Source organism: Phascolarctos cinereus, unplaced genomic scaffold (assembly GCF_003287225.1).
Source record: "Phascolarctos cinereus isolate Bilbo 61053 unplaced genomic scaffold, phaCin_HiC Scaffold_2;HRSCAF=192, whole genome shotgun sequence".
Lineage (NCBI taxonomy): Eukaryota > Metazoa > Chordata > Mammalia > Diprotodontia > Phascolarctidae > Phascolarctos > Phascolarctos cinereus.
In genome coordinates this window covers 43881245-43905189 of record NW_027555625.1, presented here as the reverse complement: position 1 = coordinate 43905189, position 23945 = coordinate 43881245, and the positions used below count along the sequence as shown (strand labels likewise).

General features: G+C 41.7%; 1 protein-coding gene across 1 annotated transcript in view; it reads left to right on the top strand.

The window, feature by feature from the left end:
* GLG1 (golgi glycoprotein 1) overlaps positions 1-23945 on the top strand; it is a 146526-nt gene that overhangs the window by 100856 nt on the left and 21725 nt on the right. The window contains exons 8-11 of the mRNA XM_020963748.2: positions 2736-2950; positions 14461-14582; positions 21473-21574; positions 23444-23597. Coding sequence (XP_020819407.1) covers positions 2736-2950; positions 14461-14582; positions 21473-21574; positions 23444-23597 — 593 coding nt within the window. The remainder of the gene's footprint in view (positions 1-2735; positions 2951-14460; positions 14583-21472; positions 21575-23443; positions 23598-23945) is intronic.

The window sequence follows — 23945 nt, the reverse complement described above, 5'->3', positions numbered from 1 at the left end:
TGCCTCACCAAAAAACAAAAGAAGAGAAAAGAAATATCATTGAAGAAATGTATGATCAGAAAAGAAGGGAATGAATGGTCATGTGGTGAGATCACAGAGTACCAGATGGACAGGCCTTAGGGTTCCGCTGGTGCCTACAGAAAATGTCATATGGGTTAGATTAAGGATTTTTAAATAGGGGTTAGTGAACTTTAAAAAAAAAAAGTTTGATGACTGTTTCAATATAATTGGTTTCGCTGTAATCCTGTATATTTTATTTTATGCTCTGAAAAACATTGTTCTGAGAAGAGGTCCATTAGCTTCATAGACAGGTGTAGGGGTCCATGACACACACAAAAAAGGTAAAGGGCCCTTAACCTAGAGGAAAGGTAGATTTTCTGTGGAAGCTTGGTGGAAGAACACAGATCCAACCATGTAAGATCTAGAAAATGTAGTAGGTCAAAGCCTGATGAGGAAATTCAAGAAAAAGTCATAGTTTGTCATTTTTCAAGCCCAGGTTGGCTTAGAGAGACGGAGAGAGAGATCCATAGACGTTGGCCACAAGCTTGCTGGAGCACAGGGAACATTCTTGCACCCAGGCAGGGACTGTTCACCAGGACAAGAGAAAACCCTAAATCCCTATCAAGATACTTAGTGCAGGGTACAAAACAGGTACTACCTGGCAGCTTTGTCCCTCACTCCCCAGATATAGGCTGAGGAAGGAGGAGAGGACTTCTTCTTAGGACTGTCAGTCTAGGGTAAAAAGCAATAGCAGACCTTGGGCTGTGTACCAAGAGAAGGGCAGAACTTCCTCACTGGGTAATAGTGACCAAGTCCAATAACAGTCTCCTATTGCCCACACTCAAACCCAGAAACCTGCAGAATGCAGACTGAGGGACAGCAATCAGACTTACTTTAGAACACTGATTTCTTGCAGATCCCCAGTCTGACCTGGCCCTGAGAAACTGTAATAATATAGCACTCAGTGCCCCAAGAAAGCAATCATAAGAACAGACCAGACTTTCCTTCCGGAAAGGTGCCGAATGTGCTCTTAACGTAAAGTCCAAAGTCAGGAAGTATGCTAGAAGAATGGGGGGGGGGAATCTACCATGAAAAGCTCTTATGATGACGATACACAACCCAGAAGAAGAAAATTACTCCAGAACATTTATAAGCAAAACCTCAAAGGAAAACACTGACAAGATGAATTTCATGAAGAGCTTCCCACCACTGAGCAGTAGCCTGTGTGTCGACACACTTCATGTTTCCTGGAGCCACCTGCCTTGGTTAGATGGCTCAGGATTAGTGTTCTCCCTGGACTGTCCAGACATTAGTTTATGTGCTGCTTCGAAGGACCCAGAAACCGTCCCTAAGAGCATTAGTATATTACAGTGAATAGTCACTTCAGAGAGAATGAACTGAAAGAAACTGTCCCTAAAGGGGAAGATGATGACGGACGAAGATCCTGACCCACTTGCCGAGACCACATGTTCTCAGGTCCTGCGTAGGCAGTGTAAACTGTTTGATGTGGTGCGTGAGTGGCAGATCCTGAGAAGGAAGATTCAAATTATGGTGGTTATTAGAGAGAAGAATATGCTGCCGAAGCACACCAACAAGGGCAAGAAGACAGCTCTGCATTTCACACCTGTTACTGCCAAAGGATGAGCCGTGTCGGAGTGCTTCCTTGGAGGTGCTATGGCTGGAGTGCAGACAGAAGACTCAGTAAGGGATTACGGAGACAGGGCAGACACCACACCGACTGCTGATGGCCGAGCATGCAAATGTTGATCGCTGTCACGAAAGGAGGCAACTCGGTTCTCTTTCCATGGGAGGGAGGTGGAAGAAGCGGCACCTCAAGCCTTCCTCAACAAGTGACAGAAACGAGATTTGCACCGCAGCTAGATAAGTCACCGCCACTGGTAGATGTTTATAGTCTTAAAAAAACACAAACACTTAAAAGCCTTTATTAACAGAAGTCGATGGATTCATCTTGGTCTGTAATCCCTCCCACAGCTATATATTTTCTACAAGACAACAGGGTCACACGCTTCCTAGCACAGAGAATTGACAGTTATCAAAAGGTGGGAGGAGAAGAGGATATGCATCCAAGACTGATTCTGCAATATAATATGACTCATATGTTAATATGGGGGGGGTTGGGCAATGAGGTTAAGTGACTTGCCCAAGGTCACACAGCTGGTGTTATGTGTTTGAAGCTGGATTTGAACTCAGGTCCTCCTAAATCCAGGGTCAGTGCTCTATGCACTGCAGCATCTAGTTGCCCCTCAGCCATTCTTTATGATCATAAGGTAGATGATGTCACTGTGTTACTTCAAAGGTGTGCAGTCAGTATAAGACAGGGGTGGGGACCCTGCAGCCTCAAGGGCACATGTGGCCCTCTAGGTCCTCAGGTGCAGCCTTTTGACTGAGTCCAAATTTTACAAAACAAATCCTTTTTTGAAGGGGATTTGTTCTGTGAAGTTTGGATTCAGTCAAAGGGCTGCACTTAGGACCTAGAGGCTTACATGTGACCGTGAGGCTGCAGTTCCCCACCCTTGAAAGAGAGTGCTCCTGTATCACATTTAGCAACTGAATTCTAACTTTCTTTTGTGCTCTTAAGTTCTTGAACCAAGTTCAGCATTTTAAATCTTAATAGCAGCTGTAATTTATGTGTTCTGATGACAGGAAAGTTGTGCTTCTAATCTGATTTACCTTCCTTAATACTGTGACTTACAGCTCTCTTTTATGTGGTTTAGGTCGACAGGTAAGCAGTGAGTGCCAGGGAGAAATGTTGGATTACCGGCGCATGCTGATGGAAGACTTCTCTCTGAGCCCTGAGATTATCTTGAGCTGTCGAGGGGAAATTGAACACCACTGCTCTGGACTACACCGAAAAGGACGGACTCTGCACTGTCTGATGAAAGTAATTCGTGGAGAAAAGGGAAATGTTGGAATGAATTGCCAGCAAGCGGTAAGGAAAGAATCGGTCCGCCATTTTGATGTTACATTTCAGCATTTAAAGAATGCCTTCCTGAGCCTGACCCAGTGTGCACCTTTTCTAGGATATCTGCAAAAGCTCATTGATGTGCACTTGGTTCTGAGTGTCGAATTCAATAGGACTGTTTCTCAAGGCAGACATCACTAAGGACAGGAAATTTGTAGTCACTGGAGTTCTTAATCGGTAGTAGCCATTTTTACCTAAAGATACAGATGGAAAATATTCTTTGCAGTTGTTTTATGGGAAAGGGTAATTTCCTGTTTTGGCATCTTTAAAACCTGTCATCAGAGCCATACCAGCTTCTCATAAATTGGAAAAGGTCCTCAAACTTAAGAGAATTGGCTTGCGTTCATAGTTTTATTGGTTGCTTTCATTGAGTCTGAAAGATTTAGGACAGATAATAGAGGAAACTAATAATTTAAGGAGTTGTTTCCGTTGTTGATGTGTAGTTCTGCTATCTCATTTGGTTTCTCAAAACCCCATCTTTACTGTTAGAAGAAACCAGCTATGCAAGAGAGAACAAAAACATACCCACCCACCAATTTTTTTTTTCTTTTTGGTGAGGCAGTCGAGGTTAAGTGACTTGCCCGGGGTCACACAGCTGGTAAGTGTCAAGGGTCTGAGGCCAGGTTTGAACTCAGGTCCTCCCAACTCCAAGTCTGGAGCTCTATCCCCTGCGCCGCCTAGTTGCTCCTCACCAATATTTCTTGCTATCCCTTTGGCTCTCCCCATTCCAAGGTACTTGGAGTATTTTGGTATTTTCTAAACAGCAAAATTATTCTCAGCATTCTTTAGGTGGGAGTATTAACAAATCATTATTCATCTTGGGTTTGTAGGTAGGTGAGAAATTACAAGGCTGGTAAATCTATAATTTAGATGGCAAATATCAAGGTCTTGTAGCTATAACTCACTTGTGTTATCTCTGTGGCCTACATTTTTTGCTTTTACCAGATAAAGTCTTTTTTTTTTTAAAGCAGTTTGGGATAACAATAGCATCCTTGGGCACCCTGCAGATGAATTAATTTTTCATTATTAGAACCTGAAATTCAAAGGGCAGAGTTTAACTAAATAAATAGTCTAACCTTACTTCTTGAGAAAACATTAGAAAATTTTAATCAGTTCTTTATTTTGAAAATGACATTTTAATTAAAACTTATATGTTACTTTGCTCTTATTTCTGAGCTGTAAACAGAATTTTATGACCTATTCTACTGCACTGATATAGAATAAAATTGTATACTGCATCTTATTTTTTATCTCCTCCTCTTAAAAGTAACATGCTAAATTGGTCTGTGGCATCCAGTATTGTAGAAAATTGGTCTCCTTAGTAAGATAGAAATTGGAAAAATAGGAGACAGTTATAATCTGTTCTCCCAAAATGCCAAGTCAGACTTATTAGGAAGGTTCTTAGATGCCTGTGGTCTGAATTTTTCTTTGTAATTTCTCACTAAGGTAGCCTTGGAACTGTGGGTCAGCTTTTGTGTGCACAAATTAAAAATATTAAAAATACTTTTGGTGTCTGTACATTTACCCCCAGTGTAATAGGGACAAAGGAGCAGAAAAGGATTTGGTTTTAGCTATTTTTGAAGCCGGAGCAAATGTGAAGCCTTGCTTCTTTTTAGTACTAAGTTACATGGAATAATGGATTGTCAAGTGTGTGACTGGACTGTAGTAAAAATCTAATTATTTTCCCTACCTATGAAGAAATACTGCTGTTTCCAATTTGGAAATTGAGCTTTCTGAAAGAGATTGTGACTCAATTTCAAAAATAACTGCCGTTGATTTCCCGCTAGATATTTGTAATAAAAATGCTTTCCAGACACAGAGTGGCAGGAACTTTAAAATTCTCAGATAGCAGCAGTAATCAGTCCCTCGAACTGATAGCACAGCCCTCTGCTTCTCCCCAAGTATGATTATGATTGCTCCAAGACTTGTTTACAGTCAGCGAAGAAATTAAAAGGCAGTGGTGCATTTGGAAGCTCCTAGTGGTATTTCAAGAGACTAGCCAGATGGGAAAACAATGCATTCTCCTTAACTTGAACATTAGGTCCATCTGAGGTGCCCTCAGCCTTTGCTTACCTGTTGAAGAGCAGTGAGTCAACAAAAGGAATTTTCCTTGCTATTTACCTTGCTCTCTGCTACGTTATCAAGCCTGCATCAAAGGTAGAGAGCTGTGTGGAAATGGTTCATTTGGTCTGTTTCTCCCTTCCTTGCTTCTTAGAGATTTCTTTCCTTGGCACAACCAACTTCCATTTTAAATTTGAAGCACCTGTCATTCATTTATACACCCATGTGGCTAACCATTAATTTTAGCTGTTTTCCATTTACTGAAGATGTGATTTAGTGACCTTTCCATAACTGGTAAACTACAAAACATAAGGAAGATTAATATATCTTAATCACATAATGTCCTATTGTACACTGACCCAGAATACATATTTAATCCTCTTGACTTTTAGCTCAGTCCATTTAGGCAAGGGCTCTCCAGAGCCGAAGAAAATGACTTCCTAATCTGTTTTCTGTACTAAACACTTGAGTGCTTTGCCAGATTTCTCACATACATATTAGGGACTAGAGGTGGATTTTAAATCTGTTGGGTAAACAAGCCCTTAGCACTCATTCCCACACCGCTGTCATTAAAATTCCAAACTGGCAGTAATAATCCTTTGAGCTTTCCTGAACTAGGGCATTTATGGTATTTCCCTGCAACGTAAAGAGGTTTTGTCAGTGGGGCGTTCATCTTATCCACCCCTACCTTTGACCATGGCTTGTCTGTTATTCACATGCATTTAACAGACAGCTTTTGTTGGAATTCTAGCATCCTGTATAGATGCCAGACAGGCTACCTTAGGAAAAAGGTATATCTCGTTACCCTAGAAAGGAAGGAAAAATAAGCATTTATTAAGCACCTGTATGCCAGGCAGTGCGCTAAGCACTTTACACATACTATGTCATTTAAGCCTCACAACAGCCTTGAAAACTTTATACTATTATCATCATCCCCATTTTACAGATAGAGAAACTGAAGCAGACAGAGGCTAATGACTTTCTCAGGGTCACACAGCTAGTAGATGTCTGAGGTCAGATTTGAACTCAGGTCTTATTGGCTCCAGGCCCAGCATTCTTATCTATGGGGCCATCGAGCTGACTCTAAAGACATTGTGGGTAAAAAGCTGGACTCAGAACTGGAACTATCTGACGTATTCTTTGTAACCCCCTGTAACTCACTTAAGCTCCCAGTGTTCTAGAAAGTTCTCCAAACCCTCCAAAACTGTTCTGGTTCTGACCTCTGAGAAATGGAACAGCCCTTTAAGTACTTGAAGACAACCATCCTGGCCACCTTGGGTCTGTTCTTCTTGAGGGTGACCAGGCCCAGTTCCTCGGGACCCTTTCCAGCTTATCAAGTCCCTTCTGAAAACCTGGGACCCAGAGCTGGGCATGATGCTCTGAGAGAGGCCTGACAAGACACGCTCACCTTCTCAATGCAGCGCGTAACTGCGTCAGCTTTCTTAGCTGGTGTCACAGCACTGGTCGTGACAGCTTAGACGTGACCTCCAACCTCAAGTGTTCCACTTACTTAGTCAAAAACTCTGAAATTCTTCGTTACACTGCTAATTCATTGACCTTAGGATCCATGGGAACTCCCAGATCTTTTTCAGAGTAGTTATATACCCATGTCTGCCTCATCTTATTCTTGTAAAGTTGGTTTTTACATTTATCCGTATTGAGTTTCGTTGTGTTAGATTCTGCCCATATTTCACTGTGTTAGATTCAGACCAGTGGTCTCACCTATTAGGGTCCCTTTGGATCCTGATTTTGGTTATCTGCTGTATTATACTTCTCTCCTAGCTTTGTGTCTTTAATAGAATTGATAGTATATAATGTTCATGTCATTGATAAAAAAAAATGCTAAACATCCCAAGGCCAAATACTTATCCCTTCTTTACTCCCCTAAAGACCTGCTCCCACTTTGATTTGAAAGCATTAACAACTAGTCTTTGATTCTGGCTATCCAACCCATGTTAAATCTATCTGATTATATTACTTTCTAATCTGTATCTCTCTATCTTTTTCCCCAAGGTACTATGAGAAGCTTTATCAAAAGCTTTGCTCAGTCTAGTTAAACTGTAGTCACAGAATTCCCCTCTGCTGATTTGGTAATCTTATCAAAAAAGGAAATGAGGTTAGCCTGGAATGACCTATTCCTTTTATTCTTTTTTTTTTTAATTCAAAATTTAGACATCAAATACAATGAGCATCTCTATTTATAATAGAACAGAAAAAAAAGAGATCTATACTTGAAGCTGTGAATCTGCATTATATACAGATTCTTTTCTTTTTATATATGTAATAAATTTAACATGGAATTTTCAAAGCTGTCTTCTTCTGTTATTCCTCCTGGCCTTCCTTCTGTTCTCATCTGTACATTTTTTAAAAATGCTTCAATGACACTTTTTTCCTCTTTTGACAACACTACCTCTGTTCTGTCTCTCCTTTCCCACTCTTAGCATAAAGGATGGGGAAAAGAAAAATTTCTATTAAAAAAAAACTACCTTGACAAGTGTACGTAGTTAAGAAATTGACAGTCTCCAGAAATGTATGGCATGACCTGTTCTTGATGAAGTTATGCTGGCATTTTGTGTTCTACTGCTTCTATTTCTAGATGTTGACCATGTCTATTTCCATCTATGTGTCTCCCTCTCCCGTACTCTCTCTATTTCTCTTTCCAAACTCTTTCTAATTATCAAGCATTTACTTACTTTTCTATGCCCTCAACCTTTTCCTCTTCCTTAACCTTATCTGCCTAGAAGAAAAAAAGTACATATTGGCCATGTCAAAAAATAGGTTTCTTATTTTGCAAATTAGTCCATCTCCTCTCTGTCAGGAGGTAGGTATCATTCTTCATTGGGTCTCTAGAATCGTAATTGATCATTGCATATTTCCTAATAATTGAAATCAAGCTCACTGGCCTATAATTTATAGATTCTGTTGTCCTTACTAGTTGTTGTTTTTTTTAATGCAGTTGGGATTAAGTGACTTGCCCAGGGTTGCACAGCTAGTAAGTGTGAAATGTTTGGTCTGAGGCTGGATTTGAACTCAGGCCCTCCTGACTTTAAGGTTTGGTGCTCTATCCACTGCACCACCTAGCTGCCCCTGTCCTTACTGATTTTGAAAATCAGGATACTTGCCATTCAACCTTGTGATAGCTCTCCCATTTCATGTATCACTGACAGTGGCTCAGTAGTCACATGTGATCACAACTGCTGTCAGATAGGTAGGAGAACCAGGATAGAATAGTTTCATGGAATCGTAGAGAGGAGAGATTATAAAGGAGAAAGGAGTGATTGATGGTATCAAAGGATATGGAGAGGTCAGTAAGGATGAGGTTTGAGAGAAAGGTCTTAGACTTTTTCAATTAAGAGATGACTGGTAAAATTGAATAACCTCAGCAGAAGCCAGAATGTAGAGCTTGAATAAGAGAGTGAAGTAAAGGAAGTGGAGGCACCAATTATAGGTGTCCTTCATGTGTTTAGACAGGAAAGGGAGAGATAAGGCATGATTGCTGATGGGGTGGACAGATCAAATGAGGCCTTTTTGAGGGTGGGGAGAAACATGCATGTTTCCTGGCTGCTGGGAAGCAGCCTGCAGATTAGAGAGAAATGGGAGTTAAATGAGAATGAACGTGAGTAAGAGGGCAGTCTGCTGGAGAAGATGAGGTGAACTGGGGTCATTTGTTTATGTAAAGATGTATCCAGGAAGTCCAGGAATCGATGGGATAGATCAGTTTTTAGTGAACTTCAAAGGAGAAGAGGTTACTTAGTGATAGTGAGAGGGAGAGCTTGGAAGTAGCAGTTTGGAGCAGTCAGTGTTCCATTTCCCCAACTACCACCATCGAGTCTGGGGGCTTATTGAAAATTTCCAAGGCTGGAAATGGTGGCCAGGGAAGCTGTGCTATTATGAGAGAGATAGCTAGTTTCAGTGACCACAAGAAAGTGGAGGGAGTGAGAGGAAAAGGTTTAAGATGAAATCTAGTTTTGTTGGCCTTGTGTCAGGCATTCCAGAGCACTCATTGGAAGGGATGTGTAGCTTTCGAATAGGCCAGTGGTGGCGTTTGGTCGAGGGGGTTGGGAATAAGGGATTAGGGAGACAATGGTGGTAGAATGACAGCCTGGAGTTCTGAATCCCTGAGATGGGGAGAATGTGTCCAAAAGGGTGGGTTTTTTTTTTTAATCGTTGAGGGATGAGTTCGGGTAGGTTATTTTTGTAGGACTATACCAATCTTATCTTCATTTTCTGTTACCTAGCCTTGCTTCTATCTTCTGTACATTTCTTTTTTTAAAATCTAAGTTGGGTTTGTGAGTTCCCTTTGTTACCCTCATTCTTCTCCTCAGGCAAATTTTATTTTTTCTTCTCATTGAAATTGTTTCCCTTTGTGTCTTTAGAATTTTATTTTTAAGCTTCTCCCATCTCCCTTGGGCTGACTTCCCCTGAATCATTTTAATCCATAGAATTCTACCTACCTCTGAACCTTTTGAAATCTGGTTTTTTGTTTGTGTTGTTTTGTTTACAAAATCTAGTTCTAGCAGGTCAGCCTATATCCAGATTTCCCCGCCTCTGTCACAGACTTTTAAGATGAAGTGGTCACTGCATCCCCACACCTCTAAGGTTCCTATCATTTCCAACCCAGCAGCCAGTTCCTGCTTGTTAGTAAGAATCAGATCCAAAATAGAATTTCTTCTTGATAGTCCTTCACTTTCTGAATGATGATCAATAAAGCAAATCAAGAAGTTATTAGCTACTCTGCTTCTGGCAGAGAAAAGTAAATATCGGTATAATTGAAGTCCCCCCTTCACTATCATAGTCATACCTCTGTGCCAGACTTGTGATTTATTTTCCAAACTGCCTCTTCTCTTTCCTTTTTGTCCAGATGGTCAGTCATAAACTCTAATGACCAAATCATTTCTGTGTTTCCCTCTAATGACTGCTGTCTTACGTGCTTCCTCCTTCTGCTTCCTGGACTTCTCCATGAGTATGCCTTCTTAAAATGCAGTGCTACTCTAACCCCACATCCACTCGTTTAGCCTGTTTCTTCAGAATACAGGCTTTCTGCCCAAAACCATGTTTCGTTGTACCAAGCCTCATTTGTAACTGGGAGGTCATTAGAACATCTAGTTCCTCCTGCTTTTTGTCTTAACGTTGGTCATTTCTATTCAGACATTTGAAACCATGAATTTTAGTACTGTTTCCTTCCTGTGAAGTTCTAGCTACCTCAACTCTTCCTCCTCCTTCATTGTAGCTGTCTCTATGATGTCTAGTTTGGAGGCTGTGCATAAGCAACATTGTTCCACGGGGGTATTCCTTCTCGTCCAAGTAGCTGGCATCCCTGTTGTACTTAAAGGCTTAGCTAGAAGTACCATTCTCAGATGCCTTCTTCCTAGACAGCTCTTCACTTCTCAAATTAAAGCAAAGAGAAAAATACAACCTGTTTCAACCATGGTCTTCAGTCTCTTGCCCAAGGCTTCGCAACCATTGGCAACACTTTTTAGGTTTCTTCTGTGTGAGCCTATGTGAGTGAGTCACCAGAGGTGACTAGGGCTCATGTTTTGTTAAGCTCAGTAGGGTCTCTGTTTTGTTATGGGTACGTTTCTCATTAAGCTAGCAGGCCTCTTTCACGTTGTCATAAGGTCCGCAAATGTCTCCTTCAGTGTATAGGAGACGGGAACCACCAGTTGCTGTCACTACTCTTGGGTTCTTGAGTCGGCCTTCCCTGGATGAGCTCTTCCATTATCACATCTGGGGCTCTGGTGGGCCTTTCTTTGAAAGACAAGCAGCATCTTTCTCAGTTCATTCAATCCCCTCCTCATCAGGAAGCACCTGAAGTCTGGGCTTTTTTCTTTTTCTTTTTAAGGTTTAATCGTAGGGCTGACCGAAATTTTCCTTCTCTTTTTCTTCTGTGTTATACTTTTCTATTCTTGGACATCCTGATAGAAGGTTCAGAGTCTCAGCTTTTCTACTACAGATCCTTTTTTTTTTTTAATTTATTTTTAATTTTCAACATTCACTTTTATAATATTTTGAGTTCCAGATTTTCTCCCCATCTCTCCTCTCCCACCATCCCAAGACAGTATGCAATTTGATATAGGTTCTACCTTCATATTGAACCTATTTTCACATTAGTCATGTTGTAAAGGATTAGAACCAGTGGGAAAAACCATGAGAAAGAAGAAACAAAAAGAAAAAAGAAAGAGAGTAAATAATATACTTTGATCTACATTCATGCTCCATACTTCTTTTTGTGGATGTGGACAGCATTTTCCATCATGAGTCCTTTGGAGTTATCTTGGATCCTTGCATTGCTAAGAAGAGATGAGTCTATCAAAGTCAATTATCACATAACTTGGCTGTTACTATGTATAGCGTTCTCCTGGTTCTGCTCACTTTACTCAGCATCAGTTCATATAAGTCTTTCCAGGTTTTTCTGAAGCTCACCTGCTCATTATTTGTGATAGCACAGTAGTGTTCCATTACATTCATATACTACAACTTGTTCAGCCATTCCCCAATTCATGGGCATCCCCTCAATTTCCAGTTCTTGGCCACCACCAAAAGAGCTGCTATGAATATTTTTGTACATGTGGGTCCTTTTCCCATTTGTGTGACCTCTTTGGGATGCAGCCCTAGAAGTGCTATTGCTGGATCAAAGGCTATGCACATTTTTATAACCCTTTGGTCATAGGTCCAAATTGCTCTCCAGAATGGTTGGATCATTTCACAACCTCCCCCAACAACATATTAGTATTCCAGTTTTCCTGCATCTTCTCCAGCATTAACATTTTCTAGTTTTGTCATGTTATCCAAACAGATCCCTTTTTTTAAAGTTGAAACCTTGCTTCTCTGTAACCCTAAGTGTGAAGCGGCATTCTTCCAGTCTCTTCCCTTTCTCTAGTGGGGTAATCAGGCTACACTTACAGTCCCGAACCACAGAAAAATAAAATGTTGCATATAGCAGTGCAGGTCATCCTACAATTTCTTCTACTCTCGATTTCTGGAGAGATTTTCAGGCTTATTTTTTAATTGTTTGTGGTTTACACCTCATGAAGCCTTAAGTAGCTGGTTACAACTTTGATAGCCGGTTTTCACCTCTTAGTAACTTGACAACTGCGCATCATCACTCCTGTCCACTTGGCTTGATGAAGCTCTTGATCTCTTTCACCCATTTGTCCCACCCATACCAATTATGCATTTTCTCCACATTGCTTTTCTTACCTTACCTTTTCCTTCTTGGATATTCTACAGGTTTTCCCCAGTCTTCCTTGATCCTGGTCTTCAAACAGGAAGTACAGTCTGAACTGGTATCTGAGCCTAGAGATTGTTCTTCACATTTCCTTCAGTTTCTTCACAATTTCTTCTCTCCAAATTCAACGTATTACCTACTGAATGAACCTAATGATTTGTTCTGAATTTCCCTCATCTGATCATTGCCCATTGACTTTCCACTTCTCCCTTTGCTTTTTTTTTTGGGGGGGGGGGGCCCTAGGCAATGGGGTTAAGTGACTTGCCCAGGGTCACACAGCTATAAGTGTTATGTGTCTGAGGCTGAATTTGAACTCAGGTCCTCCTGAATCCAGGGCCGGTGCTCTATCCACTGGGCTACCTAGTTGCCCCCTCCCTTTGCTTTTTAAAACCAAGCACTTCCATTCATCCACAGTGATGTCCAATTCCTTGATACCTCAGATCTCTCAGATCTCTCCCATTTCTCTGGCTGAACCTCATGCCTGGAATGCTCTCTCTCATTTCCTGGCTTCCTTCAAGTTCCATCCAAAATACTGTCTTCTATAGGAAGCCTTTTCCAACTTGCCCTCTTAATTTTTTTTAAATTAATTTATTTTGATTTATCAACAATCACTTCCATATGCTTTTGAGTTGAAAATTTTTCTCCCCCTTCCTCCCCCCCCACCCTCCCCAAGATGGCACACAAGCTGATATAGGCTTTACATTTACATACCCATTAAACATATTTTCACATTAGTGAAGTTGTAAGTGAAAATTAAAACCAATAGGAGGAACCATCAGAAAGATGAAACAAAACTCAACAGAAGGTAAAAATAAATGATAGTGATTCGACTTCCATAGTTCTTTCTTTGGATGTGCACGGCATTTTCCATCCTGAGGCCTCTGGAGATGTCTTAGATCCTTGTAATGCTGAGAATGGTTCAGTTTAACAATATCAGTCATCGAATAACGTGGCTGTTATTGTGTACAAAGTCCTCTTGGTTCTGCTCACTTCACTCAGCATCAGACCATACAAGTCTTTCCAGGTTTTTCTGAAGTCAGCCTGTTCATCATTTCTCATAGCACCATAGTATTCCATTACATTCATATGCCACAACTTGCTCAGCCATTCCCCAGTTGATGGGCATCCTCTCAATTTCCAATTCTTTGCCACCACAGAAAGAGCTGCTATGAATGTTTTTGTACATGTGGGTCCTTTTCCCATTTGTTTGATCTCTTTGGGATATAGCCCTAGAAGTGTTGCCCTCTTAATTTTAATGCTTTCCCTCTGTTGGTTATTTCCCATTTGCTTTGTACATATCTGCTTTCTTATTGTTTCCTCCGTTAGACTGTGAGCTCCTTGAACTCCAGGACTGTCTTTTGCCCCTTTTTGTATCTCCAGGGTGTAGTGCAGGGTTTGGCACATAGTCAGTTCTTAATAAATGCTTATTGATTATTGACTTCCTTACCCATCAACTTCCTATAAATGGCTTCTTGCTCCTTCTTCTACAGCCTTGTCCAGTGGAAGCTAGAAATGTGGTTCAGGCGTGACTTAGTCTGTCTAGGCACAGGACCATCACCACATCCAAAAACTGCAGATTTAGAGAGACACCAGAGAGGAGATGTTTGGTAGCACCTGGAAGTTGGTCAGAATAGGAACATGTTGTTGTTATCATTTTGACAAATTAAAGTTGCAAAGAATTGGAAACAGTAGCTGCTTCATGCATGGATGGAGGAGTGTCCAAACAAAACTCAGCATAGGAATGGAATGGAATGAAATGGAATGGAATGGAAGTGACTGTCAAGAGTCCAGAGAGGCCTGGAAAGAGGCACATGAACTGATGCACAGTCAGGGAAGCCAAACCTGCAGAACTGCACACACACACCGATGAAAGATTGAGCTAAGAGGGCCCATCCTCCCTTGCAGGCAGAGTGTAGACTGCAGCATAGGATGTTGGACTTGGTTGTGGCACTCGTTAATTTTGCTGGACTGGTTTTTGTGTCTGTTTATTCCTTGCCTGAAGAGATGGTTCTCTGGGAGGGGAAGAGATATATTGGGAAATGAAGGTCGCATAAAAACAAAAGATCAATAACAGGTTTTTTTTAAGTGACATTAAAATTGCACAAGTGAATGTTAGTCATTGTATTTGGCATCAATCTGCTCTACTTATTCAGTAACTTTTTTATTTTCTCAAATTACTCTCATCTAGCTTCAAACACTGATTCAAGAAACTGACCCTGGTGCAGATTACCGCATTGACCGAGCTTTGAATGAAGCTTGTGAATCTGTAATACAGACGGCCTGCAAGCACATACGATCTGGAGACCCAATGTAGGTGCCTTCTTCACCATGTACAGTCATGTTACATTTAGCAGTCAGTCATCTACCAAGTGCCTACTATACTGTACTATGCTGGCTCCATGAACATCGAAGGAAATGAGACAGGCCCTGCTCTCGTGAAACAGAAATTCTCGTGAGCCGACCTGCCCGTGTAGAAGGATGTATAGAACAGCTACAAGATAGTCTAGACAAGAGAGACCAGCAGCAGCTTGGAAGAGTCACTCAAGGCTTACTGTAGCAAGTGGCGTTTGAAGGAAAGAGGGAATTTTGTGAGGAGATGAGCCAGAAATCCCTTCCATAAGAGAGTAAGAAGGTCAGTTTAGCCAGAGGGTAAATTATAGGAAGGTTATTAATGCAGGTTGAGACCAGAAAGTTACATTAAGGCCAAGTTGTGAAGGGATTTAAAAGCTTTAAACTTTTAAAAGGAGTGTCTGATCAAAGAGGCAATAGGGAGCCATTGTAGGTTATTGAACAAGGGAGTAATGAATCCCTTTGTTAACTCTCTTGAGTTGGAGGGTGGGCAAGATTTGAGACAGAGAAATCAGTTAGGAGGCTTTTTCAGTAATCTAATTGAGAGGTGATAAGCAAGCATGTGAATTAAGTGGTAACCATGTTAGTGAGAAAAGATTAGATTTAGAGCGTGAAGTGACTTTCAAGGGAATGGGCTGTTTAAGGGAGGCAGGCAGAGTGAGGAAGAGTCTGGAGAGAGGGAGAGGCGGGGAGTATTACTCATATTTCTAAGCATTGGGAGCCTTCAGCAGCTTGGACCCAATGGGGAGCACAGGTTTGGGGAGAGGAGGAGTTTGAGGTCTCATTTTATAGGTTTTTTGAGGACAAACTAACTCTTACCTGTACTACCTTGGGGCTAGTTCATTAATATAACCAAATCATCTCAGAGTTGTAGGTGAAACTTTAAAAGTTAATATGTCTACATCATCTCAAAATTATCAGCACCTTATGGTGATCTGCTGATATTACTGCAGAGGTCTGGATAGAACTTGTCTGAGATTTACATATCATAGGCCCAGAAGGCCCTGATAGCAGAGTCTAGCTATCTTCCTCCATTACCACCCATATTACCAAGCTGTGGTTTGTGGTTAATATTTGATACAGATTGTAAAATATACTCCTTTGATCTTGGGACACTTTGTATGTGCTGTCTAGGTTTCCCTTTGCAATCTCATTTCCTGCTCTTGCCTCTTTATACTGTCTCCTGATAGACATATGTCCCGACTAGAAGGGAGGCAGTCAGGGGACCAGAAAAAGACACAATTTTAACAAAGACGGGCACAAAATGGCAGGATTCTGCAAATGATTGGATGTATAAGGTGACAGAGAATGAGAAGACAAGGATGATGCCATGGTTGCAGAACTTGGAAGGCTGAAAGAAAGGGCCATCATTTTAGCATTAAAGATAATGCTGAATCTTTGAGTTTTCCATTTTGCGATCAATAATAGGGCATTGGGAAAGGTATGACTAGAGCCCAGGAAAAGCTAGAACTAGATTTATAGATCTGAGAGGCATCAGCATAGAGGTGAGACTATAGAATGAAATGTGAAGCGCACTGAAGACAAACCCTGTGGAAATCACACCCACAGTTAGGGGCTATAATGTGCCAGTGGAGAAGACTGAGAAGGCACGGAAAGCCTGGACTAGGTAGTGTCCTCAAAGCTGAGAGGAGAAAGTGCTCTGGAGTGTTGAGTGTTACAGAGAGGAAGTTTAAAAAACCCTCGGCTCTGGCACTGAGAACATTTGTGTCATGGAGAAAGCTGTGCCAGATTGCAGGGTTGACATGAGAGGGCAGGACTCAGAGGCAACAAGGAGAGATGCCTTTTTTTTTAAAGGGAGTTTGACTAAGAAAGGAGGAGAAATACAGGATGAGGACTTCAAGGTTTGTGGCAGTCGAGTGCAAGACTCTTTTTAAGGGATGGGGGGGATATCTTGGCATAGTCTAAGCATCAGGGAAGGAACCAGTAAGATAGACAGAGAGGAGGTGATAATATAGGAAGTCTTCTGGAGGAAATGAAAAGAGACGCAGTCCAGGTGGACATATGTAATGGGATTGGCCTTGACAAAAACAGGCACCTCCTTCTCAAAGATTGGAATAAAGTAGGTGAGAGTATGGGATGATGTTGGGGGATTTTGAGATGAGGAGAAAAGGGAACTGTGAGTTCTTGGCCTCTGTTTTCTCCATATAGAGTGAGGCAAGGTCCTCAGCTGGAGGTTGGAGGAAGGAGGAGGAGGTAATAGAAAGAGGTTTTAAAATATCCCTGGTGGAGAGTGGATTAGGGTAGAGGTATCAGACATGCTGCTTATAGGACGCACATAGTCCACATTACTCCTGAGTACCGCCCACACCAGATTAAAATGTGAAGGGTAAATATTTAACAAATTAAATAAGGATACAATGAAACATAGATAATATACATTTTTAACCTCAGTCTCTCTGTGGCCTGCAGGGATCCATAGGTACAGTTTAGTGGCCCCCGTTTCTATGTGAGGTTGATACCACTGGATTGAAGAATGAACTAGTGGAGGAATCAAAGGCTTTCCTTGCTGTGGTGAAGCCCAGTTGAGATGAAGTGAGTTCCACTTGTAGTGGGCTGGTCAGCTTGGTTGAGTGACCTGCTCTAGCTCTCCCTGGCAGAATGTGAGGAGGAGTGAAGGAGGCAGGTGGTAGCGGTGATCCAGGCTTGACTTTTGTCATGCTTGTGGGCCACGATGCTGCTGTGGGATGGAGGGATTTGAGAGCAACGGACAGTGAAGTTTTCAACTACTTAACTCTAAGATCAGGTTTGGGCAAAGACAGGACATCAGAGCAAAGTTAATTGTCTGAGAAAACACTGAGGAGTAGAGAGATTGGAGGTCATAGGGAGGATGAAGATTAGAAGGGGGTAAGACTTTTGGGGAGATGGAATCTTAGATTATGGCCAGATGCAGACATTTCAGCATTTTTGACTAAGGAAGTAGAGTGCTTGTGGTTGGAGATGGAATCTAGGCTGTGACACACCAGCTAAGAAAGCTGATGCAGTTATGCACTGCATTGAGAAGGTGACTGTGTCTTGTCAGGCCTCTCTTAGAGCATCATGCCCAGTTCTGGGTACCTGGTTTTCAGAAGGGCCTTGATAAGTTAGAGAGGGTCCTGAGGAAGGCAGCCAGGACAGTGAAGGGCCTTCAGCCCACAGCATCTTAGGGTCAGTTGAAGGAACCGGACCTGGTTATCCTAAAGAAGAGAAGACCAAAGGTAGGAGTGTGAGGGGTTACATGATAGTTGTCTTCAAGTATTTAAAAGGGCTGTCACATGTGGAGGAGGGGTCACATTCATCCTGGGGGTGGGGGTGAGAGGCAGAACCAGGATTGAAAGGGGGAGGGAGGAATGTTACAAACAGACCAATATAGGCATGATGTCAGAAAAGGCTTCCTAACGATGACAGCTGTGTGTGAGTGGAGTGGGCTTTGAAAAGTGGTGAGTTCTTCCTCTCTGGAGGTCTTCACGCAGAGGCTAGATGGCCACTTTCTAGGTATGATACAGGAAAGAGCTTTTTGTGTTTATGGGTTGAACTAGATTTCCCCTGGGTTCTCTTCCATCTCTCAGATTCTGTGATTCGCTGTATAGCTGAGATTGAATAGAGGAATGGGCTATAAGATTGTAGATTGTAAAGTGATTAGGAAACTAGAATTCTAAATCACTTGGAACGATTTGGGGAAGAGGAAGTTTTGAAATATGTGACTGAATTGTGCATCAACATTTGTTAAAATTAGTTTTGGAAATGAGATCTGAATACTTTAATCTAGTGTAATTTATGTAGGGTGCTAAATTTGGAGTCTGGGGATCTGGGATTGAGTCCCAGCTGTTTTCCTTAACTACCTTTATGACTGTGGGTAAGTCATTTCATTCTTAAGTTTCATTTTCTTCTGTATCCTTCTACCTATCAAAAGAGAAGATTGGACCAAATGATTCTTTTGCCCCTCCCAGCTCTTCATCTGTTATCCTGCTGTGTATGGAGAGCTAAGTCATATGTGACCACCAGTATGATGCTGCCCATCAGGATCATGGAGCACCATGGCAGAATGAAAACACATTTTTCTAGGCGCTGTGCTAAGTGCTGGAGACCTGAATACAAGAGTGAGATAGTTCTTGCCATGAAGGAGCTTAGGTTCCAGTGGGAGAGTGTAACGCATAGGGGTGGTGACCTCAGACAGGAGCAGTGGTGAGCAGAGTCAGAGGACAGCTGATCGGGCTGTTCTCCCCAGAGCAGAAGGTTAAGAGTATTTAGGGAGGGGAGAGGAATTTTGAAGGAAGATCACCATCCAAGATGGCTGGTTGGCATGTCTGGGGCTAGCCATTTAAAGTGTTGGGTTCACTGTGTTTAGCTCAGTTACACTTGGAGGTTCCAAGCTGATGTCAGAACCTGAAATTAGACAACCAAGTGTGAATCCAGCTTTGCACTTAGGACAAGTGTGACAAGATACTTTACCTGTTCAAGGTCTAAATCCTATGGTTCTTTAAATAATCATAAATAGCCCTGAATTACACCACTGAGTAATCAAGAAAATGAAGAAAAAAAGTTCATAGGATAGTGTTATATGCCCTGACTTAGCGTTTTCTTGAGCTCTTTTGTTGATTGAATATCTTACACATATTTCTAACTTGTTTTCCAACCAAGAAGTCAGTCATAAACAGTTATGTGTTGTACACTTCCATCCAATGAGTAGAAATTATCAGAATTAGGATGAAGGGGAAATATTTAGTGTTCACAATATTTAAAGAATCTGTAGTGTAGTTGAGAAGGCAGAACTCTTAATTCATAAATAAAATTAAAAGCCCTTAGGAGGATGGAAACAGCTTCAGTTTACTGTAGCATACATAAGTATTGGAGTTAATTGTACACCCGCTGGCATAATGAAAGGAGCTAGAGTAAAGGAAGGCAAAGGAATTCTCTCCAGTGTAAGTGCGTGTCCTGGGAAAGTAGCCAAGTGGTTGTTTCCAAAGCTACAGGAAAGTCTGACTAGTTCGTGAACTCCCTCATTTCCCCTGCTCTGCGCCACAGACGCTTTCTGCAACTTTTTTCATCTTTTCCTCTGATCCAGTCTCTGAAGCAAAGGGAGCCCTTTCCCTTCCCAAGTTCAGTCTTCCACTTATGCTCTTGTTCTCCTTTCCTCCTGCCTCCTTGACCCCTTCTGATCATTTTCTCTCATCTTCACTCTTTCTGCTGACTGCCATTCTCAACATATACCTGAGCTTTTTACATCCAGATCTTCATTTGGCCCTGCTTTGAGCTTCCGTCGTATCACTGTCTTCCCTTTCACAGTGAGAGTCATACGTGGTTTATCTTTTTCTCATTATTGACTTATTCTCACTCTACCACTATCCTAAAAACTATTCTCTCCAAGCAGCTTTATTACGATTAAATCCTTTGTTCTTTTCTCATTCCTTGATTCTTCTCTAATTTTGCAGCCTTGACACCATTATCCATTTTTTTTTCTAGCTGTTCTCTGTCTTTAATGTTTGTCATATTCTTCCTAATCTTCTCCTACCTGTCTTAATCGCTATTCTCCTTTGTTTTATCATTGTTCTCATTCCCTAATCATAGGTAGCTCCTCAGAACACTGTCTTTGGGTCCCTTCCATACACTTCCTTGGTGTTCATACTTAACTTTCATGAATTCTGTCATCTCCAAGCTGTTAACTCTCAAATCTGGCTATCCAGACTTTAATCTTTCTCCTTAACCCTCATTCTCTATCTTCACCTAGATGTCCCATCACCAGTTTATGCTCAACACATCCAGTAGGACCTCTTCTCCAGATTTCCCTGTTTCTTTTGAGGGTATCACCAGCCTTCCACTTCCCCAGTCATTCTTGATTCCTTTCCTCATCACACCCTGTGTCCAGTCCATTGCCAAGTTTTGTCCGTTCACCTCCGTGCAGCCTTATCCCTGAAATAACCACCACTGTTTCGGGTCCTTGCCACCTTCTGCCCGAACTACTTACTGTATTAGCCCCTTCAATGGTCTCCCTACTTCCACTTTCCCATCTTTGATCCGTCTTCCACGTGGCTCTCCAAGTTATCTTCCTGAAACAAAGGTATGAACATGTCACTTCCCTGATCAAAACCCTTCACTGTTCCCTGTTGCCTTGAGGATGGCTCATAAATTCTTTAGACTGGCATTTAAAGACCTCCGCAGTCTGGCTTAGCCTGCCTTTGCCGTGGTTCTCCCCTTCACATGTTCTCTTTCCCAAATGTCCCTCTTAGTGCTGCTCTGCCTCCCAACCCCCACCACTTCTCCTTGCCTTCTCTGATTCCTTCGGTTGTTAATCACGTGGCAGTACAGTGGGAAGATTTGGAGTCAGAGGACCTGGATTCAGATCCCTCGTCTGTCACGTCTTACCTCAGTGACCACGGACGCGTCACCAAATGCATGTTTCCTCATCTCTAAGATAAGGGAGTGCTGAATCTTTGATTTATATATATATGTTATATCACCCAGTAAAATAAAAATGTAAGATTTTCTTGCAGACAGGGAGTTTCTCCTTTGGGGCCCTGCCTGTCTGATAACGTATAAGAGGCAGCATGTCATAGTGGGGAGAGAGCCCCGCTTGGAGTTAGGAAGACCTGTGTTGATCCACGATCAGAGACGTCCTGGCCACGTGAGCCTCTCAGAAGGCTCCAAGTTGCAGAGCCAGATGTGCACTGGTAGGGGTTTCCTCATCCAAACTTCCCTGCCCTGATGAAATCATAGGTCCAGTTTAAAAAAAAATAATCCCCAGGACCTAGCATAGGGCCAGCACATAGTATGTGCGCTGAGGTGCATTTGCATTGGAAAAGTGTTGTGAGTGTATTCTGACTCTGCTGGTGCCCTTTCTCCCCCCCTGTGGGCAGGATCCTCTCTTGCCTGATGGAGCATCTCTACACAGAGAAGATGGTTGAAGACTGTGAGCACAGGCTGCTTGAGCTTCAGTATTTCATCTCTCGAGACTGGAAGTAAGTGTCTTATGCCTTAGCCCAAACTCTTGGCGAAGTCTGCTTCATCTTCTAATTGTAGAATTGTTAGTAAGACAGGGTTGGAGTTTCTTTTTCCTAGAATGGTTAGCATACTTGATCCTGAGAGGCCTGACGCTTACTGCTTTCAGTACGGTGGCTTGAAAGCAGAGTCCACTGCTATGCTGTCACCAGATAGCACTGATTTGTAAGTACAAGGTCAGAATCCTGGCATCACAGGTGTCTGTCTATAAAAAAAACCCTGGAGCCTGTGAGGAAAACAAATAACATTTTTGAATTATGAAAGCAAATTGCAGTGTTTTGCTTTTTTTGTGTTATTGATTGTTACAGTAGATGGGAATTTGTTTTTATTTCTTTATTCAAAGTAGTTGAAACCTCCCTTTATTGTGAATTTTTTACTGTCAAAAAGTTAGAACTTGATTTTTAGTTGATTGCTGGGAGAGAGGTACCTGCATTGAAGACTGTCTTAACAATTCAGTTGCACTCGTTCCCCCCAGACCAACAGATAAAGTTCTCCTTGTTCTCATGCTGTTGATCTGTCTGTTTAAACCAAACACCCTTGGGCTATTGCTAAAATTTCTTCTTGTGAGTCATTTTACTGGAATATTTGCTAGAAGATTCCATGGATTTTGTTCTTAATTCTCTGAAGTTAGTTAGCAATACAGCTATAGAAATCTGTTCTTACCCAACCTGTCCTAAGTTGGCTAAGAACATATGTTCATTTAAAAAAAGTTCATCATTTAGCCTGTCTCCAGCTTTCCCATTTCATTCCTGAACATTCATAAAAATCATGGAATTCTGAAGCTACTTGGTAAATTTTTCTCTGCTCTCTTCTTGCTTTCAATCATTATTCCAAAAATGTTGACAATATGGTTAGGACAGAATTAAACTTCCTGTGATTTTTACAGATGTAAGGCTTGAGTAAGTGAACAGTAACCCCTGTTCCTAGTTTTTCCTCCATTCCCAAATTCACAATGTAATGTGGGTATGTTTACTGGAACTGATATGTATAATTGGTACCCTAAAAATAGAACTAGTTTTTAACAATTAAGACATTACCTAGCATAGAGGGAAAGGAGAGAGATTTACAAAGAAGGGGATCAGACACTTGTCGCTTCCTTATAGGGTCTAGTATGTCAAAAGGTGTTGTGCTTAAAAGCTTTTTTTTTTAGTATATTATTTTTTCCCAATTACATGTAAAAATAATTTTTTAACATTTATTTTTAAAATTTTGAGTTCCAGATTCTCTCACTTCCTCTCTTCCCACCTTCTTCAGTAAGAAGGCAAGCAATTTGATATAGGTTATACATGTGTAGTCATGCAAACATTTCCCTATCAGTGATATTGCAAAAGAAAATATAGTCCAAAAAAAAACCCTCAAGAAAAATAAAGAAAAAAATTTTTTAAGTATGCTTCGATCTCTGTTTAGATACCATCAGTTCTTTCTCTGGGGATGGATGGCATTTTTTCATCTAAGTCCTTCAAAGTTGTTAAAGACATATCTTAGCTGCTCAGTTGTAACCCTGATGGATCAGTGTGGAGTCCGAGTTTGCTAGGGACTGTGTATTACCATGAATGCTGTCTTGTAGGTGAGGTCCAGGTTTTCTTTCCTGTTATGTAGAGTTGATGCCCACCTAACCTAATGTTCTCCTCCCAGGGCAAAATCAGGATTTGAAGTGGGTAACATCTTACAAGTTAACTAAGAATGGAGTGTTTTTGAGCTTTCAGATACCTTCTTCCAGCGCCTGCACCACAGGAAGCTGATTGTCATTGAGTGAGGTAGCACTTCAAAGTCCTGTGTGAATTAGACGGTGTTTTAAACTAGTTGTGTTTTTACTCTCTTCTTTATAGACTGGACCCTGTTCTTTACCGCAAGTGCCAAGGAGATGCTTCCCGTCTTTGCCATACCCATGGCTGGAATGAGACCAGTGAGCTCATGCCGCCCGGAGCTGTATTCTCCTGTTTATATCGACATGCTTACCGAACCGAGGAGCAGGGCAGGAGAGTATGCAGTCCACGATTTCTTTTTCTTCCCAGCTTCAGAAATGGTGGCATCAGTTGACTCGATATTGTCGTGATTTTAGCCAATACAACATTAGCGCTAAGAGAAAGTGCCGGTATATTGGGCCAGAAAAATCCCTCCCTCTGACAGAAAACTTTTATTCAGTGATTGGATCAGAATGAGAACTTGGCGGGTCCCGTTTTGGAGTGTGTGATGCCATCTCCAACAAACAGTCCTCACGCCTGCCTCTTCACTTGTTTATTGTTTGTTTGTTTGTTTAAAAGGGATATGAGGAGATGCTCAGAGTGAAGCAAAACACCAGTCCCAAAGCCACGTTTCAGTGCTGCTGCC